Genomic DNA, 24,558 nt, shown 5'->3' on the forward strand with positions numbered 1-24,558 from the left:
TTTAATATAGAAGGCTCATTCCTGAAATTATAATGAACTAGCTGTAGCCCGCCACGCTACGCAGTGGCACATTGTGATTGAATAGTTGAGAAATGAGAAACATTTCATATAAGTTTAATTTTGCAATACTTGTGGAAATAAAATAAAAAAAACAAAAAAAATAGATAAAAACAATCCTTGATGCGGGTATATATAATGCTAAAATTTCAGCTCGACCGGTGCAGAACTTTTTGAGTTTTTGAAGCGTACACAAACCAACATAACATTTTTATATATATACTAGCAGACTCGGCCAAGCGTTGCAGTGTCTAAGTTTTTTGTTATATTACATTGTAGGAAACTATTGAAGGGTAACAGTAGATGAACACCAGTCATGGGGAACACCATGCTTTTTTGGTGGATATGCCTTTAAATTATAGCTTATGTGAAACGTTGGTACTTTCAACACAGCGCCACCTATTAGAATTGTCTCAAATAATAAACAAATAATTTTCAATAAAATAATATTTCGGGTATAAATTAAGATGTAAGCTATCCTATCTTTTAAGTTAGATCAAACTGCACACGGTGTGTAAATTTGATTGATATCGGTTCGGTAGTTCAGGAGTCCATAGCGGACAAACAACGTGACGCGTAATTCATATATATTAAGATAGATGAGTCATTTCTGTGTACCCTACATTCGTTTGACAATTTGCTTTTACCTTAATTAAGTAAATCTAATTCATTCTTCAAGTAATATTAACTTGAGTTTTAAATTCTCAGAATAATGGTTCGGTGACAAACAGTTTAATTGTCTTTTGTCTGCTTCTTATAGAGAAATGGAACGGAGATTTTTTTGAAATTCGGATAAGTCAGATGTTTTTATACCCGAGTTGTTGGAATGAGTTCTCTGAAAAATTCCACGAGCTGTGAGCCGGCTCAGCGGCAATCTCTTTGTAATAACAATAATTGCGAACAGCGCCCGCGGCAAGTCCCACCCACCGCCTCCTGAAAAACAAAAAAAAAATAAAATAACGGTCGGATTTACCTAGCTCGCTCTTTGATCCGTCGACAATTAGCCGGTTGGAGATAATTTGTTTCTTTCCCTCACTGCCACTTGGCTTACGGCTTCATTCGATGATTGTTTTCTATTTCAATCCGATGGAAAAATGAAAAATCACAATTGTTTTGACATTCTAAGTAAGGATTTGCGTTGGCTGATTAAATGTATAACTGTTGTTGGTTTGTTTACTGGAGATTTTGAAGAAGACGGCGTTGAGGCTGGAATTGTAGCCATTGCGATCGTTTAGAGTTTTTGATCCCGTAGCGCTTAAACCTTTAAGTCTTGGCCTCAGTGGTCATTTCAGGATTTGAACCCCGCCGTTAAACTACATTGGTGTCATTTCTAGATATTTAAGTTTATATTAGTAATAATTATATTAGTATATAGGCTTGTTTCAAATTATTTAATCATATCCCATATCGGTGACCCACACAAAAATTAGTCGTTACGTTGCCGCATTTACCAAAATATTATGAAGATTTGATTTTATTAAATAAATTACGTTTTATAATAGCTGTAAGGCATGCCGTTTCGTTTAGTTTTTTGGGCGTTGTTCCGTTTACCGTACGAGCTATGCGGATATAGAAAGTTAGAAAGAAATAGGGGATAGATGAGGTCATCAGCAGCAAAAAATTGTTCTATGAGGTCTTCTAAGCTCAACCCCTGCAGAGTTATAATTTATTTTGCGTTTTTATAAGAAAATTGACTTTTTTTTACTAATTCTTATTAAAATTCGAAAAAATCTACACCTGTATCTTTTTCAGAATATCCACTAGATTGGTACTGATAAGTTCTTGCGTTAGACATACTATTTATAGTTGTTTATTGAGTGTATTAAAGATAATATTAAGTTATACAATATAATTTTTTTTTCAAATCATAACTTTTTGTTTACTTCGGACCTCACTGTAAAAAAATTACTCAACAGAAAAGTGACCATGTATCACAAGTTTTGGTGCATTTAATAGGGATTCTGAAAAGATATTACACATTGCCATGAGTCGCTCTAATATCTGTCTATCAAAAATTTCGCAACATTTACCTACTTTATAAATCATATTATTAAATATGATATAGTCTCCGCAACATTCAATTCTTCGCGTTGATAATAAAATTTTCCACTCGCTTAGCCCGCAGGTATATTTTTCAATAACAAGAGATCCCAGGATGTGTCGCCATAGAGACAGGATCCCATTGAACAGATTTCCCCTTATCCGATATTGTGAGTTTGAATAGTTTATTTTACAAACTCGGAGCTGCTTAGATTGAGATCTTTGAGGGCTTTTAAGTATTTTGCTCGAAAATTCATTGATACAACAATTTTGGATTGAATTTTGTGCTTACGTTAAGTCGTCATTTAAGTGGAAAATATCCAATTGAAAGGAAAACTTTAGCATCTTTCAAAATTAGTAAAATTTAAGCGAGGTTAAGATTGTAGATTACGCTTAAATACTTATCGTTAAATATTACAAGCTTTAAAAATCAGAGATTTATAATTCCACGTGTATTTTTTTTGTATGTTCACACTGAGGCCCATAGATCAATTGAACTATATATAATAAAAACCTTTATAGGATATAATTAAACTAAATACTCTTATATAAAAAGTCAATGAATATTAATAAGAAATGTAATTATTTACTTTTACGTGCATATTGAAATCGAAAATATTTTTATAAGCAATTTTCATAGAAGACCTTGTATTTACAAATTTATAGTTGAGTTTTATAAATAGATTAATTGCCACGTGAATTGGAAGAGAGAAGGCAGAATATCATTTTTTCTTCTATCAAATATAGAATCCGGGAAGAAATATGTTTACTTTCGGCCATCTTAAGCCTAATAGTAATGAAATAAATCCACGTTTATATGAATGAAAATTAAATGAAATGTACAGTAGTATCCCGTAAACCAGATAATAATTAAAATTCATTTTTGTATTAGAAGTGCCAATTTATTTCATCAAATTGTATACACTATTATGAAAAAGATTGAACAAGAACAGTTTTTTTTATGTAATAGGAGGCAAACGGGCAGGATGCTCACCTGATGTTAAGTAATACCGCTTATGGACACTTACATTGCCAGAAGACTCGCAAGTGAGTTGCCGGCCTTTCAAGAATTGGTATGCTCTTTTCATGAATGATCCTAAGTCGAATTGGTTCGGAAATATTTCAATGGGCAGCTGGTTCCATATAGTGGTGGTGCGTAAAAAAACTGCCTTATAAAACGCTCAGTTGTGGAAGGAGTAGAGTCGAGGTGATACGGATAGTATTTAGTTCTACATATTACAGATATCACAAATTTTACAATGATTTATCAATAATTTCAAAATAACGTCTATAAAACTAGGTCTTACGGGAATATTGCTTTCATTGTCAGGAATGCATTTGTAAATCAATGATCACATGCAGTTGACTGCTTTTAATGAGTATCTGAGAATAAGCACGCCCAGTCAATCGTTAGGCAATGCGATGACACGGAAACTAGTTGCAATAATAAGCTTAACCATTTCTTCGCAATTTTATTATTAACATGGTGAAAATTTTACTATAGTATAATTTATGCAGTGTTGGCCTAGTTGCTTCAGAGTGCGTTTCTCATCCCTAAAGTAGGTTCGATCTCTGGCTGTGCACCAATAGACTGTCTAAGTGCGCATTTAACATTCAAGCGGTGAATAAAAACATCGTAAGGAAACCGGCTTGCCTTAGAGTTGAAAAGTCGACGGCATGTGTCAGGCACAGGAGTCTGATCACCTACTTGGCGATTAGATTGACAAATGATCATGAAATACGGAAATTTGAGGCCCAGACCTAAAAAGGTGGTAGCGCCACTGATTTTTTTGGAATATTTTATATACAGAATAATAAGATTTATTAATATGATTATTTCAGATTACGTATATATCCATATGTAGTGTTAGTTAGAGTTATTAAGCTTACTCGACGTTTCGAGAGCTTTACAGCAGCTGTTGTCGTTGACGTGACAGTTTAGATTGTTTACGTCTTGGAGAAACCGCTCCAGTCCATTACATCCATTTTTTCTTCTATTTGTAATATTCTTATATCCGTTCAAAAGCTTATCAAGCACTCCCGTTTAAAAGAATTATTAACAAAGGTTACATTAAAAAATAACTGGCACATTGAACAGATATTAAAAAAAAATTCAAACATCTTTGTTTATTTATCTATTATACATAGAGTTCAGATTGAGGCAAGTCAAAGACCTGTGACAGGGAAGCTTATTCATAATGATACCTCGAAATACTATTATTTCGACTAGGTATGTATGGACACAGCTACTGACATCACACAGTGAAGCAGATGCATCCGAACTACCTCATGCCTCTTAAGGGTTACTTACGGATATCCATTTTAAATTTATTTATTTTACAGAATAATATAATAAGATCATGATATGTTCCATTAGAAAACTCATGTGTATTAATTTAACCATAGCAGTCTTGTTTATGAGCGCGACAAATGCATATGAAAGTAATTTTTCAATTTAATTTTAATGTTGATTAACGTCAGGTTATCTAATAACTGACTGGGAAGTCCGTTTATTAACCGCGATAGCAAATACCTCGACGTTCTTTCACCATAGACGTTATTTGCTTCTGAACTACAGAGCTGTTATGATGCATACGTACGGTGTCAGACTAGCGTATTTTTCTGCGCGTGTACGGTCGTTTCAGCATACGCGATTACCGGACGCGCGTAAACTGGCATATTTCAACGTGTTCGTTCGAACCGGTAGTGGCGTTGTGTCAGTATCAACATGAATTCTGATTAAGAAACATTGCTATTTCGAGAAGACGAAAAAGATGCTGGGTGTCTTCGACAGTTGCATCAAGACCGTTCACTTTAATATACTCTACCCAGAACTGCGTACATACTTATTCGTATAACGAACGCTTGGAAACGCGTCAACGCTCGTACGAGTTGTGCGTGTGCCAGAAGGCGCGCCTATACGTACGTGCCTTCATGCGTTTCCAAAGAGCTTATACGCGCGTAAAAACGCTAGTCATAAACTAGTAGACTATCTAGATTTAAATATCGAATTAAAAATATTCAATGCCTAAATATTTATTAAATGTTTATATTGTCACGCATGGTCGCTTATAATTTGAACGAAATGTTTAGAAATATGAAGGAAGACAGATAAGTGACCTCAGCGTCACCTGTTAAAATTCTCGTACGTTAGCCGATTAGCTATTGTGTTGCGATCGCATTGAATTGCCAAAGGAAACGTACCAACACCCCTGTAATCTGTACTTGTCCGGCCATTGTGGGCCAACGTTTAGCATCCCTTTGATTTTATTTTCTAACATAATCTTTGTTTAGTATCGAGAAATGTCTCTTTGTGTAATACAAAAAAGGTGTTAAAATATTAGTAAATTTAAGAACAAAACGGATTGCCATTGGCATGTTATAAAATATTGGAATTTGAATAGGAAATTGTGAAATGTATAGTAGAACTGTTTAGTATTGTTGCAGATAAAACATAGAATAAACAATTCATCAGTCCTTTGTTCTGTCTACAAACGAAGCAAAATATGTATTTACCATATAATGTGTCCTCTACATATGTTCGTGTAAATGAACTGGTCAATATTTATTACAATTACATTTTTTTATGTAATAGGAGGCAAACGGGCAGGCTCACCTGATGTTAAGTGATACCGCCCTTACACACTCGCACTTGAAAGCTCGCAAGTGCATTGCCCGTGTTATAAGAATTGGTACGCTCTTTTCTTGAAGGACCCTAAGTCGTTTTTTTTTTAAAGACCATTCACACCAATTGACCTAGTCCCATGCTAAGCTGGTGAAGCTTGTATGGCAACGGATATACATACATATTATAGATAGATAGAGATATAAATACATATTTAAACGCTTAAGACCTAACCACAACACCAAATGCTCATCACATCCATGTTCGTCTCAGCCGGGGATCGAACCCGGGACCCATGGATTCGCAGTCAGGGGTACTAACCACTAGACCAATGAGTTGTCATTATTGGTTCGGAAATACTTTAGTGAGCAGCTAGTTCCACATAGTGGTGGTGCGCGTTATATATTAGGTATAGTAATTAGACTGTAAAGCAGTACATAGCTGTTAACTTATCGGTTACTTTAACCATTAGTAAAAATCCGAAGCAGGTCTTTTACTGCCCTATATTGGACTGTTTTTTAGGTTTATAAAAATACAACTATGGCGCCTGTGCGACTGTCAAAGCTTTGATTCGTAAACACATAAGAAGCTAAAATCGTCATGATCGTAGAACAATGTCGGATTTGAAAATAATCCAAAATCCACTTTTTATCATATTTGGATACTACATTGACAAAATATTACGGCTACATTTAAAAAAAATCCATGTGTTTTAAATTTCAAATTAATCAGTAGGTAAGTGACGGATTTGATAGGTACGCTCATAGAAGCATGTGATTTTTCTAGAAAACGAAAACGCTTGTACGCCAATTTTCATGATTACAGAATATGAATTAAAAAGGTTATGACAAAAACTAACATACAAACTAACATGATTATATTATTTTGAAATGGCTGCCCTGTAAAGTTTTTAGTTTACTATTTGTCAGATCCGTCACTATTCTACGACTATGACGAAATGTTCCTTAAAGGTAATAACTTCTAGGCATCGATATCGTGCAGCCAGCCTCCAAAGGCTTTACGTCATATTGCAAACGGTATATCATATAGATTTCGCTTTATTAATATAATAACTGTTCTAGGAGTAAGGTGTATATCTGATTCACTGCAAGGATGTGCATATTTTTTTACTTAAGCTGTGCAAAAGTAGAATTTGTTCCTTATAAAATAAATCAGTGGCGCTACAACCTTTTTAGGTCTGGACCTCAGATTTCTGTATCTATTTCATGATAATTTGTCAATCTAGCCTCCTGTGCTTGACACACGCCGACGACTTTTTCGGTCTAAGGCAAGCCGGTTTCCTCACGATGTTTTCGTTCAACGTTCGAGCGAATGTTAATTATGCGCACATAAAAAGAAAGTCCATGCTCACCTTCGACCTCAGAGATTCTTTCTTTCCTTATAATAAGTAAAAAACATTCAATATTATGAAAACATTGGCGTGTACCGTATGTAATAATATTAATTAGGTTTCTGATTTCACTGCGATGCCGGTTTAATTGGGTGTGCATTAACAAAAGAACCGTATAGTGTGAAATTCTACAAACAGTCTGCGTATTTCGTGTTGTCGTTTTAATTTTGCTATTAATTATTTTGCCAATACGGTTGACATATTGGACTTATTGAGTCTTTGACAATGAAAATTGAAATGATATTCATTAACCAGAATGAGTAATCACCATTCGGAAATATTTGCTGCTTTATATTTTTACTCCGTACAAAGTTAAAAAAAACCCTTCTCAATGATCCTATGAATTATCGTACAATATAATTAGTGATAGACGATGAAATGTTAAAGTTTTAGAATGATTATTTCGTATTGTATATAAAAAAACTTTCGATAAAAAAGCTCAATTTATTTATATCAATGGTTGATTTCACAGTTTTCGTTAAGTGTGTTTAGCGCTAAAATATAACAAAAAAGAGAATTAAGATATTAGGTACCACCATAGCCGTAACAGGCTTATTAAAGTTTAAGTAATAAAAAAGAAAGCATAATATATTAAGCAGCGGCGACAGGCTTCAGCGGTCGTAGGTTCGATCCCTGGCTGTGCTTTCTATGTTCGCATTTAACATTTGCTTGAACGGTAAAGGAAAAAGTCGACGGCATGTGTCATGCTCTGGAGGCTGATCACCTACTTGCCTATTAGATTTTAAAATGATTATGAAACCGATTCAGAAATCTGAAGCGCAGACCTAAAGAGGTTGTAGCGCCACTGATTTTATTAAAAAAGAAACGCCAGTTAGAAAAAATCTCATACTCCGATTAAAGTTGCCACCACATTTATATTAATATAGCTGCGTTACTTTTAAATAAGAAACCCGCTTGCCTTAGACCCAAAAAGTCTACGGCGTGGGTCAGGCACAGAAGGTGCACACTTGCCTATTAGAAATTATCACGGAACAGATACAGAAATCTAAAATCCAGACGTAAAATATTGTAGCGCCATTTATATTATAATTAATTTCCCAAGTCAAGCAAGTTGTTGGTGAAGCTTTTCATGTTGGTGGTGTTTCCATATTTTCTGGAAAACATACCCAATTTGACGCTTTACACAAAACAACGTTGTTTTACAATAATACGTCATTGAGTTTGTATTTAAATACTCAGTTTTGGATCGTTTTACACAATTCTTTCACTAAGTATTTGACAATATGATAAATCTAGTATTGTCTTTGATTAACATCCTTTACACATTTAAAGAAAAAACTTTTTAACCGGATTAAAGTTATGTCTTTTTATAAATTTACAATTATTTAACATACTTTTAAATTTATCCGACGTTTCGCGTGCTTTACAGCGTGCGTGGTTGGTGACTGAAGACAAAAGGTGTGAATGATAAATCTAATAAAACAATTATTAACGCGTTGTGGAACAATTGTCGCAAGTCATTAAGTATACAAATCTGCGGTTTGCGGCCGACTTTTGGTTAATTAACCACTCCGTGTTGACAAAGTGCTCTTGAAACGTGAAGATTAATATATTAGTAGCTATGTTGGCATTGTTTGTGTAAATTGTCCAATTTCGTGTGAATGAGCATTGTAATGTCTTTGGTTTACGCGAGTGCGTACACATTTTACTGCTAAGCAGTCGTGGTCAGCGGTACATAAGAGTCACTCGTACGGAAAAAACCCTTAAAACGTCGAGTTTTTTTTATAATATCCGTTTAACGAGTTTTGTAACATTTTTTTATATGAATTTTCTTTAGGCGCATGAGGGTAAATTTTTTTGGGATGAATCGCAATAATAATAGCGTCACAAAGATGTGCAGCGTTTTTGTCGAAGAACACAGAGAGCGATTGAAACAGATGGAGAGAGAGTCAGAAGGGCAAATCAACTTATAGAAATTCTATTTTTAAAATTAAAAGTTTAAGTATTTTATACATAATAATTAATTGAAATCTCAAATGACGAATTGTAAATTAAAATGCCACGTGATTTTATTATCGAAGAAATAAATTCAAAAACTTAATTTATAATTTGTATTAATTTTCGACACTTTTAATATTTTAATGACAAATTCATCAAATTCATAACATATCTTCCTTTTTTCCTCCCTAAGTCTCGGAAATGTAAAGTTTTGAGTTGTATAAATATGAACAAGACTTAAAAATTAGTTTGCCAAAGAAGTTTCACTTCTGACATGTGTACCGTACCCACTTTATACGCACGCACTTTTTTTGTTAATTACATTTAATGCCTGTATTTAGGCAATTGTCCGGTACATTAGGGAAATGATTCTTAGAAATAAATAGTGCTAGATCTAGTCACAACAGGGTTGCTCTATTAATTTGATAACATTACCAATGTTTAATATAATAATTGGCTGGAATTGGGACTCAAGTCCAATAATTACGTCATCCAAATATACCCGTTGCGATTGTTGCAATAACCGCAATTTAAACAGAAATATTTTATAGCAAAAAAGGTAATATAATTTCCTCGATGAAATTGTGAGAAAATTGACTACGTTAACTTCTAGGTATTCTAACAAAGTATGTAATTATGAAGGTATTAACTAAAGAGCCGAGATATGTACAGGCAAACGTTAAATGAGGAAAAGCAATTTACTGGCAAGACTTGCCGAGGTAGAAGAAGCCGTGCGATAGCAAATAAACCTCCATCGGAAATATAGCGTAGACTGCGCATATTGAAATACGGTGTGAATATTGTAGAGCAATTATAGCTACTATATGCGATATTATTATATTGTTATTTGTAGTATGAAAAGGGACCCAACCAGAAACCTGAGAAGATGAAATAAAAGAGTTATCGATAATAGTAATAAAGAGACATTTTTGAAGTTATACTTCTTTAGGCGCGTTATGAAAAATTTATGAGAGTGAAATTTTACGATGCGCGCGCACCATGACACAAAATTTACAGAATGAAGTTGCCCACGGAAGACGCTACGGTATTGGACATAATTTAAAAACAACATTTGAATAATAATATAATTTATGTTACACTTAATATAAGAGAATAATAATACATTTTTATTTATTTAATTTTTCAAATGTAAACTGAACTTTATTAACTATAATGACTCCTTTTCCAGTCTTTGATTATTTAATTGTAATTAATTATTTGCATGCAATCAAAAACTATTTTTAATAATGCCAAAGAAGTATAACTTCTTACGCGCGTACAGTACACGCACCCTTTTTTTATTTCATCATATGTATCCGTTGAAAACTGGGCTATACACTGGTTGATTATATTTCAAATGAACTGGAGTATACTGTAATGGAAGACAGTTGGTAGTTATTTTCAAAATCTGGCTACCGCTCGGCATAAATTGGCATAAAAAACAGATTTAATGTGTCTTATTTGTGAAATAACAAACACAAAAATACATCCATTTATAAATTTTAAACATTAGACCACCAGACCTAGATGCTTAATTTGGATATCAGTAAGTTTTGGGCATAACGCGTTCTTCCGAAATAAGGGACAAATTTAATTTAGTTCAAAGGTTGGTCTAAACATAAAAATAGCATAAGAGGATCTTTAGATATAGACGCAAAACCTCTGCTCAGGTCATATCGGGATACTTTATAGTCTTAGTTTTTTAAATGTCAATGCGCACAGAAACTCCAAAAGTTTTAACTTATTACTCACATCAACTTAGATGTATAATGTATATATTCCAATACAAAAGCTGCAAAATATTGTTGAAATAAGCCTTTAAGAGCCTAATTTGCAGATTTTTGTTGTCGTAAGCCGATTTATTTTCTAATTTGGAATATTAAGTATCAAAACGTACTTGACTCTCTAAAGCTATAATAACAAGAATTTAAGCCCGCGATAATGATGTATTGAGAAAATAATATTCCCACGTTATTTTTCTAATTGAAATTATTTCAGAAAATTTAGCAACAAAATGTTGATTTATCGGAAATACATTGTTATTTATTGATACTTCAAAATTTTATAAAATTTGTTTTTTCTAAATAAAATGTGTTTGTTTTGAAAAACATTTTTTTATAAAATTTGAGTCTAGTTTACATCAGGTTTTATCAAATTATGAAATTTCAATTTAATAAAAATATTTATATTTTTAATCCGGAATATATATTAATTAACAAAATACAAAAATGTATACCTATAAAGTCATATAATATAGTAAAGTGTTGGCCTAGTGGCTTCAGTGTGCGATTCTCATCAATGAGGTCGTACGCTCAACCAATGGACTGTGTCTATCTGCGCATCTACCACGCACTCGTACGGAGATGAATAACTTCGTGAGGAAACCGGTATATCTCTAATCCAAAAATCAATGACACATGTCTGACAGGACAGAAAGCAGACTTACTTGTCTATGAAATAAAAACTATGAAAGAAACAGATACAATCTAGATTATTATAATTATAATTATTAATAATGTCATATAATAATCAATTTATCTACTACTCGATTCTAGAAGCTGACAGAGTTATTTGAATCGGTTCAAAAGTTTTTTATATGATCATTATCTCGCGTTTAATGAAGGCAGTGACGTCATCCACCCACTTTGAACTAACAATCGGTTTAAGCCCGATTTAATTCGGATTTACCTGCCACTCCATTGTTTTGAACGTCAAGTAGTGTTGAGAGAGATTTGGCTCACTTACGTCGAAAGGCCCATTGTGAATTAATCAGCTCTTTATGTTGCTAGCTTTTGAAAATTAAATGTTTAAATAGTATATTAGGTTGGCAATTAATTTTACTTTCTGCGAGACGGAACTAGACTGGTTAGAACAGTGTTTCCCAACATAGGGCCCACCCCCGAGGGGCAATTTGAATTTTAAGTCACCCTTATTTATTAATATTATTTGGAATTTTTAATTAATTTTTTCATGATATATTTTGAAAATTTACTTACTGCGTATCGTTAAAAATCTTTCTTAAGTGAGCAATTAATTTCTTTTATTAAAGAATTATGTATGTTACATAGGGAACGGCATAAGAATTTTAGAAAGGAAAGTGGGGTACGGCGGAAAAAAGGTTGGAAAATACTGGGGTAGACACTAAATTTGACGGCGTGTCACATGTACCTTAACACTAAATACAGAAAGGACTTCATAAACAAGTAGTTATTATAAGAATAAGTGTAAAAAAATGGCTAATTGCTTGGTTTCTCTAAAATTCTATTTTTCTGTTATTTTTTGGTGCCGTGAAGCCTTCCATTAAAATAGTGGTTTTTAAGACATTTATTTTATTCTTTCGTTCAGTCGTTAACTAATCAGGCATTACATGTAATACCTGATTTACTTTGTATGTAATTCTTATTCTTAGGTAATTTTGATGCAGCTCAAAAATATGGACCGACCAAGTATCATCTAGAGCAGGGGTCTCCAAGCTTTCCAGCCTTAGGGCCATACTGATTACTCCAGTAAGTTCCGAGGGCCAAAACCATATTATCATTGTTGCTGGTGGTAAAAAGTGAAATAGTCCACTGATGAAAAAAAAGTCCGAAAAAGTACGCAACGTTTAAAAAAGGTTCTCTAAAAGGAGTTTTCAAGTATGCTAGCTCTCCGCGGGCCGGACAAAATCTGTCCGTGGGCTTGATGTAGCCCTCGGGCCGTAGTTTGGAGACCCCTGATCTAGAGAGACAAAATGTAGACTGTCAGAGATGGAAATACAGTCAAAACCGTTTACGACGACATCGTTTAGAACGAAATACCGGTTATATTGACCAAAATCAAAGGTTCCGGCCGAATTCTATTAGACGAGTAGTCATCGGCTGTTACGAACAAATATGAGTAGTCCTTTCGATGTCGTTATAATAGATTTTGGACTGTAGTTTTAGCATCAAACCATGGAATATTACAACGCTATGAAACAGATAGATAATTGAATGCAGTTGTTGGGAACGATAAATAACAAATTTTCAATATGCACGAAGAACGTTCCAGGATATATGAAAGCAAAGGGCGGTAAATCGTAGAAGTGCGAAACGAAAGCGGGACAGGAAAGCGACGGTGAAATTAATTTCGTATGATGAATGATGAGCGATGACTCGAAAATTACATTAAAAAGATATCTTACGATATTGATATGAGGATTTTGTAAACTGTAAGATACAAATTATTTAAAAAATGAATTTTCGACTATGAGCGTACGATCGTACCTTGAGGTTGAGTTATAAGAAATATTATACCGTTTATTCGTCGAACGTTAGTGGTAGTAACAAATTACAAGGCGAATCAAGCTTATGACTAACGTCCGTCTGGAACGGGTGCGTAAATCTATCTGCTAAAGTATGCTTATCCCCACCCGCTGACCGTTTCCTGGAGCAACATCTGGCTGCAAGCTTAGACTTGCTCCTTAGCTAGTAATGAGCCTCTTGTCCGCAACACCAATCGACGTAATAATAAGACATACTGCTTTCGAATAATAGAATTCTGCTTTCCAAATCATATTAAACTCTTTGAGCGGTTTTAAGGCAGTTTCTGCCGCGCACCACCTCTATGTGGAACCAGCTCCTTAGTGAAGTATTTCCGAACCAATTCGACTTAGACTTTGAAGAAAAGACCGTATCAATGGCAACGAGCGCGCAAGCCGTCTGGAATGTGCCCATGGGCGGTGTAATCACTTAACTTCAAGCGAGCCTCCAGCCCGTTTGCCCCCTGTTCTATCTCTATTCCTATCTATATTCTATATATATGCATACTGTTTTGTGAGCTCATTCGGAAGTGTCACAACTTAAACTATGATTCGAAACTATGATCACACGGTGTAAAGTGCAACCCTCCATGTCACTTCCAGTTAAATATCAAAAGATTTGGCAGTTGTTTCGGAAACTGTACCGGGATTATCCCGACCTGCGAACATCGGGCCGCAAAGCCTCGACGAAGGCACGTGAACTATGTAACGAAAAGACGATAAAACCTTTATCTTATTATGGACATCGGAAAACTCACAGAGAAATCCAATTGCTACGTATTTCGAACGCACACTGCAATGTTGAATTTCAAACTGAATTATTCAATTTTACATTTCACACTTTTTTAAATAATGAATTTTAACAAATACCTGAGAAGATTTTGCAGTTTTTTCATGCTTGTATTATCCATTTGATAATACGGTTTTAGGTTACGAAAATTGTATAGGAATAGGTAATGAATACATGGAAAGCTTGTTATAACGCTACGCGGAGATAAATTTTGAGTGCATCAATTATTTCCGCGTCTCATAACTGCATTTGTCGTTTGTACTAAACTTTAAAAAAAAAGTTAATTACAAATCAACTCATTTACAGTAAGTCATATCCACGGTTTTCATAAGGCACATCTCTTAACTATGTTATATTTTAGTTAGATTATTATATCTTTTGTTATTTACTTTAGCTAACTTAAATTATATAACAAAACCAATTATACTAAAGATATAGCCAAAGATGGAGTACATAATATATACAAGTCATTCAAATTAATTTAATTTAAATCTAATTCGGCTGTTGTGTGCTCATGATTTATTTCAATTCATGGAAGCTAAAATCTTACAAAACAATAAATTCGGTGGAGTATAAAACGTATATCGGCTTCCGTTGTCAAGTCGTAAAGAATGATCCGATGTCTCGGTCTGCACCATTACTTGTCGCATGAAATATTCATATACGTACCGTTTGATCGCGTTAACGTGGCGTCGCGCGCGCAACCCCACGGGAGTGCTAAGCACGGCTTACCTAGCACTTCAATGTTATAATAGTTATGTTAGGCAGTTTTTGCCGTGTACCAGCAGCTACCCACTGAAGTTTTAGTACCAATTCTACTTAAGGTTCTTAAAGAAAGAGCGCACCAATACTTAATAGGCCGGCAACGCACGAGCCCTGGCATTGAGTGTCCATATGAGAGATGATCCTTCCGTTTGTCTAAAAAAAAGGTTTGATAGTAATAATACAGTGGTACTAACCCTTTCTTGATCTTACAGTTATATCTGCTGATTTTTCTTTTATAGAAAAGCGGCCAGCGTTCCTGCCAGTTTTCTTGTAGTGACCGTAGTGTCGACATAAATATAATTATTAGGTTGTAGTCGTATTTTATTGAGTGTTATAATACTTTTTTTGTGTTAAAAGGAAATAATTTACCGTGTGGACTAATTTAACAATGAGATTTAATACAAATTATCAAACTGTCTCATGGTCATGTAAATTTATTAAACAGAAGGTCCTTTTATTGTGTTATTTTTGCTATTATTATATGGAGGACAACAGTTATTGTTAGAGGAATCTATACCTGCGCGTATTGAATAAAACGCTGGACCACTATGCCCTTAATAACTAATATTGTTTATTGTTTCAGTTGATCTCCTTCAAATGCTGGAATTTAACGTGACCGTGTCGTTCCCAGCGGCACCTCTTCTCACCGTCATATTGGCGTTAGTTGGTATGTAACTTGATAATATTAAATAATACACCAGGTATCGAATGAGCAGCGTTGGCCTTGTGGCCCCAGCGTGCGTTTCTCATCCATTACGTCGTTGGAACCCCGACATTGGACCTTGCTGTCTATGTGCGTTTATAATACTTATTGCGTGCTCACACGGTGAAGGAAAACATCGTGTGTCAGGCACAGACGGCTGATTACTTACTTGACTATAAGAAAAAAACACTTTTTAACAAAGGAAGACAACACTCAATTTTTTTATTATTTTAGGTACTTTATTCGCATTAACAATTTTATTTTTATGAGATCTTAATTATTGTGCCAATTGCACAACACAAACGGTTCTGTCCGTTTGTGTTGTGCAATTGGCATTTAGTTTGGTCATTTATTCTTCTGCGCTCATAATGTGTAATTTTAATCCCTTTATTTGATTAAATACAGTAATGTTACGAATACCTTAAAACAAAACAAAAAAGTTAAATAAATCAAGAAATCAAATTTAATATGAAATGATATTAAATAATATGTTATGCCGTATTTCATATATTAATATGGCTTTCGTAAAACGTATAAAATCTACGTTTTTTAGTTTAATTATCAAATTCATTTCAATTAAGACTCAATCGACTCAACAAATTATAGCAAAATTATAGCAATAATGTTTTTTGGTTTTATTTTGTTTGTAACGACGCGTCACTTTTTTTTAAATCAACACAGCTTATATTTCTTACTAATATAGTTAATAAAATAACACTCCTATGTAATGTCAAGTAGACTGCAATCAAATCTTTATAAATGACTTATGCAAAATCCAATTTCCACTTTCCTCACCAACCAATTAGTTGTCACATATACGAATCGGAAGTTTGGCGTCAACAAATTAATACCGTAGAGTCATTATGCACGTAGAACGTGTAGTATTTACGCTAAGGAGCTCTCGAGTTCAGAGACGTGGAATGAATACTGGTTTCACTTTGAATGTGAACTCGATGTCATTGCGCTACTGGTATATATGATATTTTCTGTCTTTAGAGCTTTTCATGCTAGTATAGTATTATGATTCTAATAAACCTGGGTTGCTGCAACCCTAGATGGGTCATTGCCTCAGATTGCATCTGTTTCTTTGATAATTTTTGTCTTTGTCTGACGCATCGATTTTTGGATTTCTGACATGACAGTTTCCTAACGATGTTTTTCTTAGCCGTACGAGTAAGTGTGTATGCCGTGTTTCGAATGCACGATCTTAGGGTTGAGAATCGCGCACTTAAGTCACTAAACCAATACTGCTCTAATTAATGATTGTAACCTGATAATTACAAGTACGATTTGAGTTTCAATCGTAAAGATCAGAAACAATTAAAACCATGAAATTTGCTAATATTGTTATAAAAATAATATTAATTTTCTACATAAAAACACTTCAAATATTACTACATAACTAAAGGATCAATTTGTTTGAAATATAAAAACTACTAACATAAAATAACATTTGCTAAAAATATCGTACATTTTCCTAGTATGCATTTGGAAATGTGCATTTATTGGAATAGTTAAACGTTTGAGTAGCAACTCGCAACACATTCGTCATAAAAGGGATGTTTCTAGTTTTATAAAGGTCAAATGGTGTAATGAAATAAATCCGACTTGACAATTTGTAACAACAATTTAGTGTGTGGGCAGTCACTCAATAGCTCGGTGTTTAATGCTCTCAGTGGTCCTGGTCAGTGGTAAAACAATACTTGTTGGCAATGACAATGTATTTCCAAAAATGATGACCAAACTCCATTGTGTGTTTACGAGACACACATTTTCTGTTGTGTATTCAAAATGAAGCTTTGTCAATCAGCCTATATAAAGTGCCAATGTTTAATGGGTGTTCGATTCTTTTATTAATTATGTATTGAAAAACTGTTTGTCTTTTAGTGATACGCATGTTTCAAATTAAGAATTCTGCCGCGTATTGCTAGAAAGACTTCATCAGTTGCTGAATAGCCTGGCTTTTAAACCGTTATGTATAAGTAATGTATTCGGTCCGCTCTTCCAATTAGCGTCGTTAGGTTCGCTGGCTCGATACGTGTACTATGTCTTACGTTAGTAGGTCAGTCGATTCAACAAGTACCCGGGCGTCGCCTGTTGCTGCCTGGGCGGGGCGCCTGTTGCGCCAAGCAGACGCCGAACGCCCACTCCACAGGCTTCTTGTGATTCTACAAATACTTTTGACCTATTTTAGCGAAGTCACCTTCGCTCCACCTTCATACGAAATTGTAGCGAGTATATAACAACTGCTTTGTTCTCCACGTTGTTGTGTCAATTCAATAGGTCACATCGGGATGTTTAAATCGAATCTTTTTAATGTAACGTTTTCGGTTCGGTGTGGCAGTAATAATTGAGTAACTAAGTAAATAATTTTAGATGAATAGTGATAATCTTTATTTTTGAACACTCGTAGCATTTCAAGCTGGGCTCTACATAGTTCAACGGTCAACTGATTTAATTACACTAAAATTAACACACTACACTTTGTTAACAATTTTAAGATCCTTTTGTACTTCGCTGCATATTATTTGTGTTTTTTAAGACAGTATAAATAAATGACCAAGTTTTAATCAAAAGAGCAGTGTTGGCCTAGTGGCTTCAGCGTCCGACTCTCATACCAGAGGTCGTAGGTTCGATCCCCGGATGTGCACCAATGGACTTTCTTTCTATGTGCGCATTTAACATTTGATCGAACGGTGAAGGAAAACATCGTGAGGAAACCGACATGTCTTAGACCCAAAAAGTCGACGGCGTGTGTTAGGCACTGGAGGCTGATCACCTACTTGCCTATTTGATTTAAAAATGATCATGAAACAGATTCAGAAATCTGAGGCCAAGACCTAAAGAGTTGTAGCGCCACTGATTTCTGTTTTTATTAAATCAAAGAGTCAAAAAATGATTGTCGGAGATATACTTATCGGTTTTTCTCATCTTGTTGTACGGCCTTGATTTGAGAACGGGCAGAAAATATACACCTGGAGTTGAGTTGAGTTCATCTTCGTAAGTTACTTTAACTTTTATCGTTAAACCGAATTCCAAAAAGGTCGCTAGTGCGTTTTCGGCCGCAAGGTGTTAATCAATTATAGAATTTGGCAAAACCACACGACAATCCATCGGGGATCTGGAAAAGATTATTAGAAGTTAACTTTATTTTAATATAGCAATTTCATACATTGAAATGAAATTATAAGTCAGATTTCTATAAAGAGATTGTATTCCTCATCTCATGTTTTGCTCAAATATTTCATGTTACGTAAACGAATTCGTCTTGTCCAATACACAGTTGCTTACTCAATTATTGCTTGGAGCCAGCTGAAATTCTAATCTTGAAAGTTGGACGTGTATGCGCCCGCATCGTATGTCTGATTAATATCGCTACGAATTCCTTCGCCATCTGATAACTTTCGAATCTAACCGCAATGACTCTACTACGAACTACAGTACCCCTTAATATTTGTTTCATAGTTTCATTTATGAATATTACAATACGAATCGCTTTACAGATACAGCTTATTGATATGTGTTCTAGATAACATGGCATTAATTATTTGTTTTATTTATTTATACTATGTTAAATTAAAATTATAAGGGATGCAACGGGCGGTCTTTTCGCTAACGAGCGATCTCTTTCAGGCAACCTTAGTATGAAAAAAAAGAGGATTGTGTGTTTTATGAACCCACGGTAAAAGTGAAACTTTTTTTACATTATAGACATTTAACTAAATTTTTTGGGAATAATATTCCATTAAGGGTATAAAAATCGCTTTATCAATCTTAATTTTATACTTGGAAAATTGGAATATTAATGGGAAATAATAAAAGTAGACTAAGTCTCCAACTAATATTTTTAATGAACTCTGTGTCTTAGAGAGTACGACATACATAATACTTAACAATTATTTAGATTATATACACATTACACATATTTAATAATAGTCTATACACTACACGGTCAGCTGCTGCGAACTATAGGCGCCGCCATATTGGCCTTGGCTGCTATGACAAGCGCCTTTCACTTTATCCCTACTCCGCGGCCGACCGTCACGCGACATGCGACACACAGACGAATAAGTTTGAGACGATGTAATAAAAGTTTCACTTTAAAAACTTGAAATATTTAGGGTAAAGTGGCAGAGGCGCGTAATCAAATCAACAAAACAAAATTATAAGTAACACTGAAAAATTATAGAATTACCAATCTAAAATAGAACAAAAAAAAAAAAACTAAAAGCTAATCTCACGTATTCATGCAATGAAATACAATGTAATAAGAATAATAAGAAATACAAGAATTACAAAAGTCACGATTGAGCAGTATAGGATAAGGTTAAGAAGTGTTTACGTAGAAGAATTTTAAAAGATGTTAGGGAGGTAGCTAATCGTATGGACAGCGTATTCCACAACTAAATGACGGTGATCCTAAACGAATTGCCTAAGAATCGTGAGACGGGATTTCCAAAAGCCGATTAGATAGTTATAAGGGCCTGAGAATTTGAAGTAATTTTTAATTTAAATTCATTCAATTCAAACAAAGAAATACATATTAAATGCTAAATGCTACTAATTTTACATTTACTGCCAGTTCTCACATCAAGTGCGTTAAACGTATGAGAAGAACTGGCAATAAACTCTCCGCCACACTTTGTAATCGCCAACTTTTGTTTTACATTTTTATCAACATCGATCTAATGGACCAACTAAAAGATTAAGATTTCATTCTAAAGATCGGCACATTTAATAATCTCCTATTATCAACTCGACTGTCCCGCGAACTCGTAGACATTTCAATTACCCTAGCTTCAGATTAAATTTTGTCATCTGTGTGCTTTCATACGATTTCTCTTTTCAACTCGCAGCAGCCTATTCCATACTGGGATTACGAATAAAGTCAACAGGGACATCTCAAAGTAAAACAAACAGGGTTGGCATTTCATCGGGCAAAAATAATAACAGCGGAGCGAAGGTGATGCAACATCGAGCAGGCTTATTTCAGTTGTGTTTTTGTTTGCACACATAGCATCACGTACGTACGGGCACGCACGTACGTCGGAGCCAATGCTGAATGTTAATAGATAGCTGCATAGGTAGGCGCTCAGGTACGCTACCGAAAATTGGATTCGAATCGAATATGCTGCACACAGTATTAGCGCCGGTTTCCACGAAACAATACCCAATCACACAGCGCCGCTGTCCTGCATTCAATTTGATTGTTATTTTGTGTTGGTATTAATTATCATTGTAATAGCATGGAATTATGAATAGTTAGTGTAAAACTGGCAAATATTGCATAATTTCGTTTATTTGCTAACCGTGACGGGTTATAATGCCATCAATCGCGTAATCCCTGCACTACTGTACGAGGCATGAATCCGTTTTGTTTACTTATTGCATTTAAAAGTTTGCGTAATTGCGTTTTTGTTATATTTCCTGGAAAACTATCGCGAATGTGATTTGAATTTTACTTTTGATTGTGTGAATGATTTCACTCTAACTCTTTGTTCGTTTTGTGAATCGCATAATGAATGTATGTTGAAGTTATTTGGTTTATAGTTCTCGTCTTCAATATTCTTAAGTGTATTTTGTTTTTGGTAACGAGAAGATAAATAAGAAAATAATTAATTCTTTGAATTATCGTCGCGCTTGCAGAGCTTACGATCTTACATCTTTATTTGTCTACCGATAATAGGGAAAGTTATTAATAAAATCCTTCAATTCGTATTATGTATGTATGTATGACGGTATTAAATCCAAAGTTATAGATTTTTAATATATTTTGTCTGGCTAATACCACCAGTATTTTTTCAGCGGAATTATTGAGATAGGTATTTGTTTATGTATTTTGTTATTGTCTGTTAAATATTTATTTAATATCTTAGTTTCTTCTGTCTTTTTTATATTTGGTTCATGCAATTTTAATTGCTTTTATATCTTTCTCAAAATACACGTTGAAAATTCTTCTAACTCTGAGGTATTGTGGGTTATTAATACCGCATAGTGTAAGCTAATTATGTGTCGAAATTCGGGTGAGGTTTTGAAACAATAGATGGATGGCAGCGGGATGACGCGGCGGCCGCGAGACGGTGACGTCGCATTAAAATGAAATCCACACGAGGGATGATTGATGAGACACGTAAACACTACGCCGCGCCTGCCTCATTCAATTTGCTGTCACTGTTCTATATTATGCAGTTTTTGATATTTTTCGACGGTTAATCGAACGGTTGCGAAAGTATATTGGCGTATCGTTTAAATTTCGAATTTCTAGCGTGAGTTTATATATCGAATAGGGTCTGGGACATATTCTTTGTTTATTACGCGCAAAACTGAGATCTGTCATGCATTTTAATAATTATTGTAAAGCTTGTCATAATGATTATAGATTTGGATTTATATCACTAAAATTGATGGAATAAAAATATAAATAATAATGTATATTTCGGGCGACGGCTAAAATTTTAGACTCTAAAACTATCTAAAATCATAAAACGTGCCTTAAGAACGGAATAATTCCGCCAAGTACTCTGTAAATTAGAGTAACAGCCGTTTTTACTGCCTTGTAGCACCATGAAATGTAATTTGGCGTCACATCGCGCCCCGCTGGTCACGTCTAGCTAATCCACTTGGGCACGTGTGTTTAATGCACTCAACACATAATCAACAACCTAGATTAGATATAGCATTTTACGTTTAGGATTATATAATAGTATGGCGTTCATTTAAATCCGAAGGGAAAGTTTTGCTGCTGTTAATTGATGTAAAATAATAGAAAAGCGAATGGATGTCATATTCTTAATTAGGAATATAAAATAAGATTGATTGATGCATCTCACAGTGGTACTATTTGACACTTGTTATAACGACTGGAATACTGAAAGACAAACCCTATTCATTAACACCCAAAATGTCCATCGAATTAGGTGGAATGTTTTGTCACGGGAAGTTTATTCATGAGCCGGAGAAAATCGGCATTCAATAGCCCATAAAATTTATAGTACGAAAGACTAAGATCAGTTATTGTTAGTCAGTTGCATGATAATTTATACTTGTAAGCGCGAACAATTTCTTTATTAATACATATACGAACGTATTTTAATACATTTATTTTAATTTCATAAATGAAATGTTTTAGGAATTTTTACCAGTTTAAAATTACGGGTCACTTAACTATAAATGAAAGTTTGATATTATACAACGCAATACATATTTTTAATCGTCACAACAAAACTTTGCGTCTCTTCACCAATTAAACTGATTGTCTTTTGTTTCAATATCTAATATGTATATAAAATACTCGTGTCGCGGTGTTTGTAGTTAAACTCCTCCAAAACGGCTTGACCGATTCTCATGAAATTTTGTGTGCATATTGGGTATGTCTGAGAATCGGGTAGTAGAGAATCGGAAATATTAAGGGTAGTCCACGCCTAAATTTTTTTTTTTAATTTTTAGATTATTTTTTTCTGATACAGCATAAAAACATACATACAACCTAATTTTCACCCCTCTACGATCAACCCCTATTTTTTTATTTTAAATGATATACATGGCAAACGTTTGCCGGATCAGCTAGTAATATTATAAAGCGCTAAGGTTTGTATGCTTATGACAAATACCAAAATCAGAATGCAACATTATACCTAAGTAACATAGGCTATTGCCAAAATAATTATAGCTTTTGTGAAGCCGAAACAAACCGCTAGTTAATATAACCACTATCTGCGTCAGATATAGAACAAAAGAACTGAAAACAATAGTTCGGAAGTAGAGGTCAATCATAGTTCAATATCTAACGCGGTATTACTTCTTAAGCTTCTTATAAATTGAATGTCGAAGTAAGTTTGTAATAAGTTAGTGTCTGGAGCGGGAGTTACCCAACTTGGTGATTGTTTGTCGACTGTCGATACTTGGAGTGCAGTCGAGTGCTATTGATACTTTTATTATTTCCACGGATTTTGTGCAATCGAATCGAACTCAACAATAAATATTATGTATCGTTATTGTTCCGTTCGCAATTGTGTTATGCAAAGTTATAAGTCGATTTAAACGTTTAGAGAATGTACAAAGCGCTATTGTTTGTGAAGACTTGTTCAATGCTAACATTATTTAATTAGTTATTCAGGGAATAGTAAGGATTTTCAACGTTGCTTATGTGTTTTACTATGCTCATTTAATTTATATTATGAATATTAAAACATTAATGTATGTTATAAAAGAATAATTTATATTAATTTGCCGATTGTTAAGCTTTCTCTGAAACAATATGCATTAAATTAGAATATTATTTCTAAGAGCGTAATCTCTTTTATGACTAAGCATATAAATTCTAAACTTTGGGAGACTCATATCTCATTAAGTATTAATCCACCGCAGATAGAAACTCCCAGACGCTCAATTTTATATCTGATCAAAGTTCACCCTTCTTTCACTGCAAGAACTTTATGTCTCTAGTTTAGATTGTTTTAGTTTTAAATTAGGATAAACCTGTTTCTAGGACCTATTGCGTGGAATTCTTGTAAAATGTCACCAAGGAAGTTATGGTTTTTGATCGAATACTTAGCGTTGCAAACAATGTAGGTATTTTTAGGTAGACTTTCCATAGAATGTTTGATGAAAATTTCATGTTTTTTGACATTAATGCAATGTTCGATACCGATTTTATATAGCTATGTACGTATTATATGTTATAATAACAATAATCAAAACGAATATGAATGAACAAGTACATTTTAAATTGTCTATAATTTACTTTCGACTAGTACGTACTGGTCACAGCTTTCGTAGCGGGTTCTACGCCGTAGCGTGTTTAAACTTTCAATTTGCTTAATTTAGTATAATGACTACTGTATTGATTACATTTGTCTATTGCAAATAAAATTTATGAAAATATAACAGGATGAAGAGCACGTACAGTTAACCCTTAACTAATAATAGT

General features: G+C 34.1%; 1 protein-coding gene across 4 annotated transcripts in view; it reads left to right on the top strand.

The window, feature by feature from the left end:
• LOC125057355 (membralin) overlaps window positions 1-24,558 on the top strand; it is a 117,633-nt gene that overhangs the window by 13,398 nt on the left and 79,677 nt on the right. For all 4 annotated transcript variants that reach the window (XM_047661010.1, XM_047661033.1, XM_047661025.1 and 1 more), the window contains exon 8: window positions 15,510-15,593. In XM_047661010.1, coding sequence (XP_047516966.1) covers window positions 15,510-15,593 — 84 coding nt within the window. The remainder of the gene's footprint in view (window positions 1-15,509; window positions 15,594-24,558) is intronic.

The sequence above is a fragment of the Pieris napi genome, chromosome 2 (assembly GCF_905475465.1).
Source record: "Pieris napi chromosome 2, ilPieNapi1.2, whole genome shotgun sequence".
In the NCBI taxonomy this organism is placed as follows: domain Eukaryota; kingdom Metazoa; phylum Arthropoda; class Insecta; order Lepidoptera; family Pieridae; genus Pieris; species Pieris napi.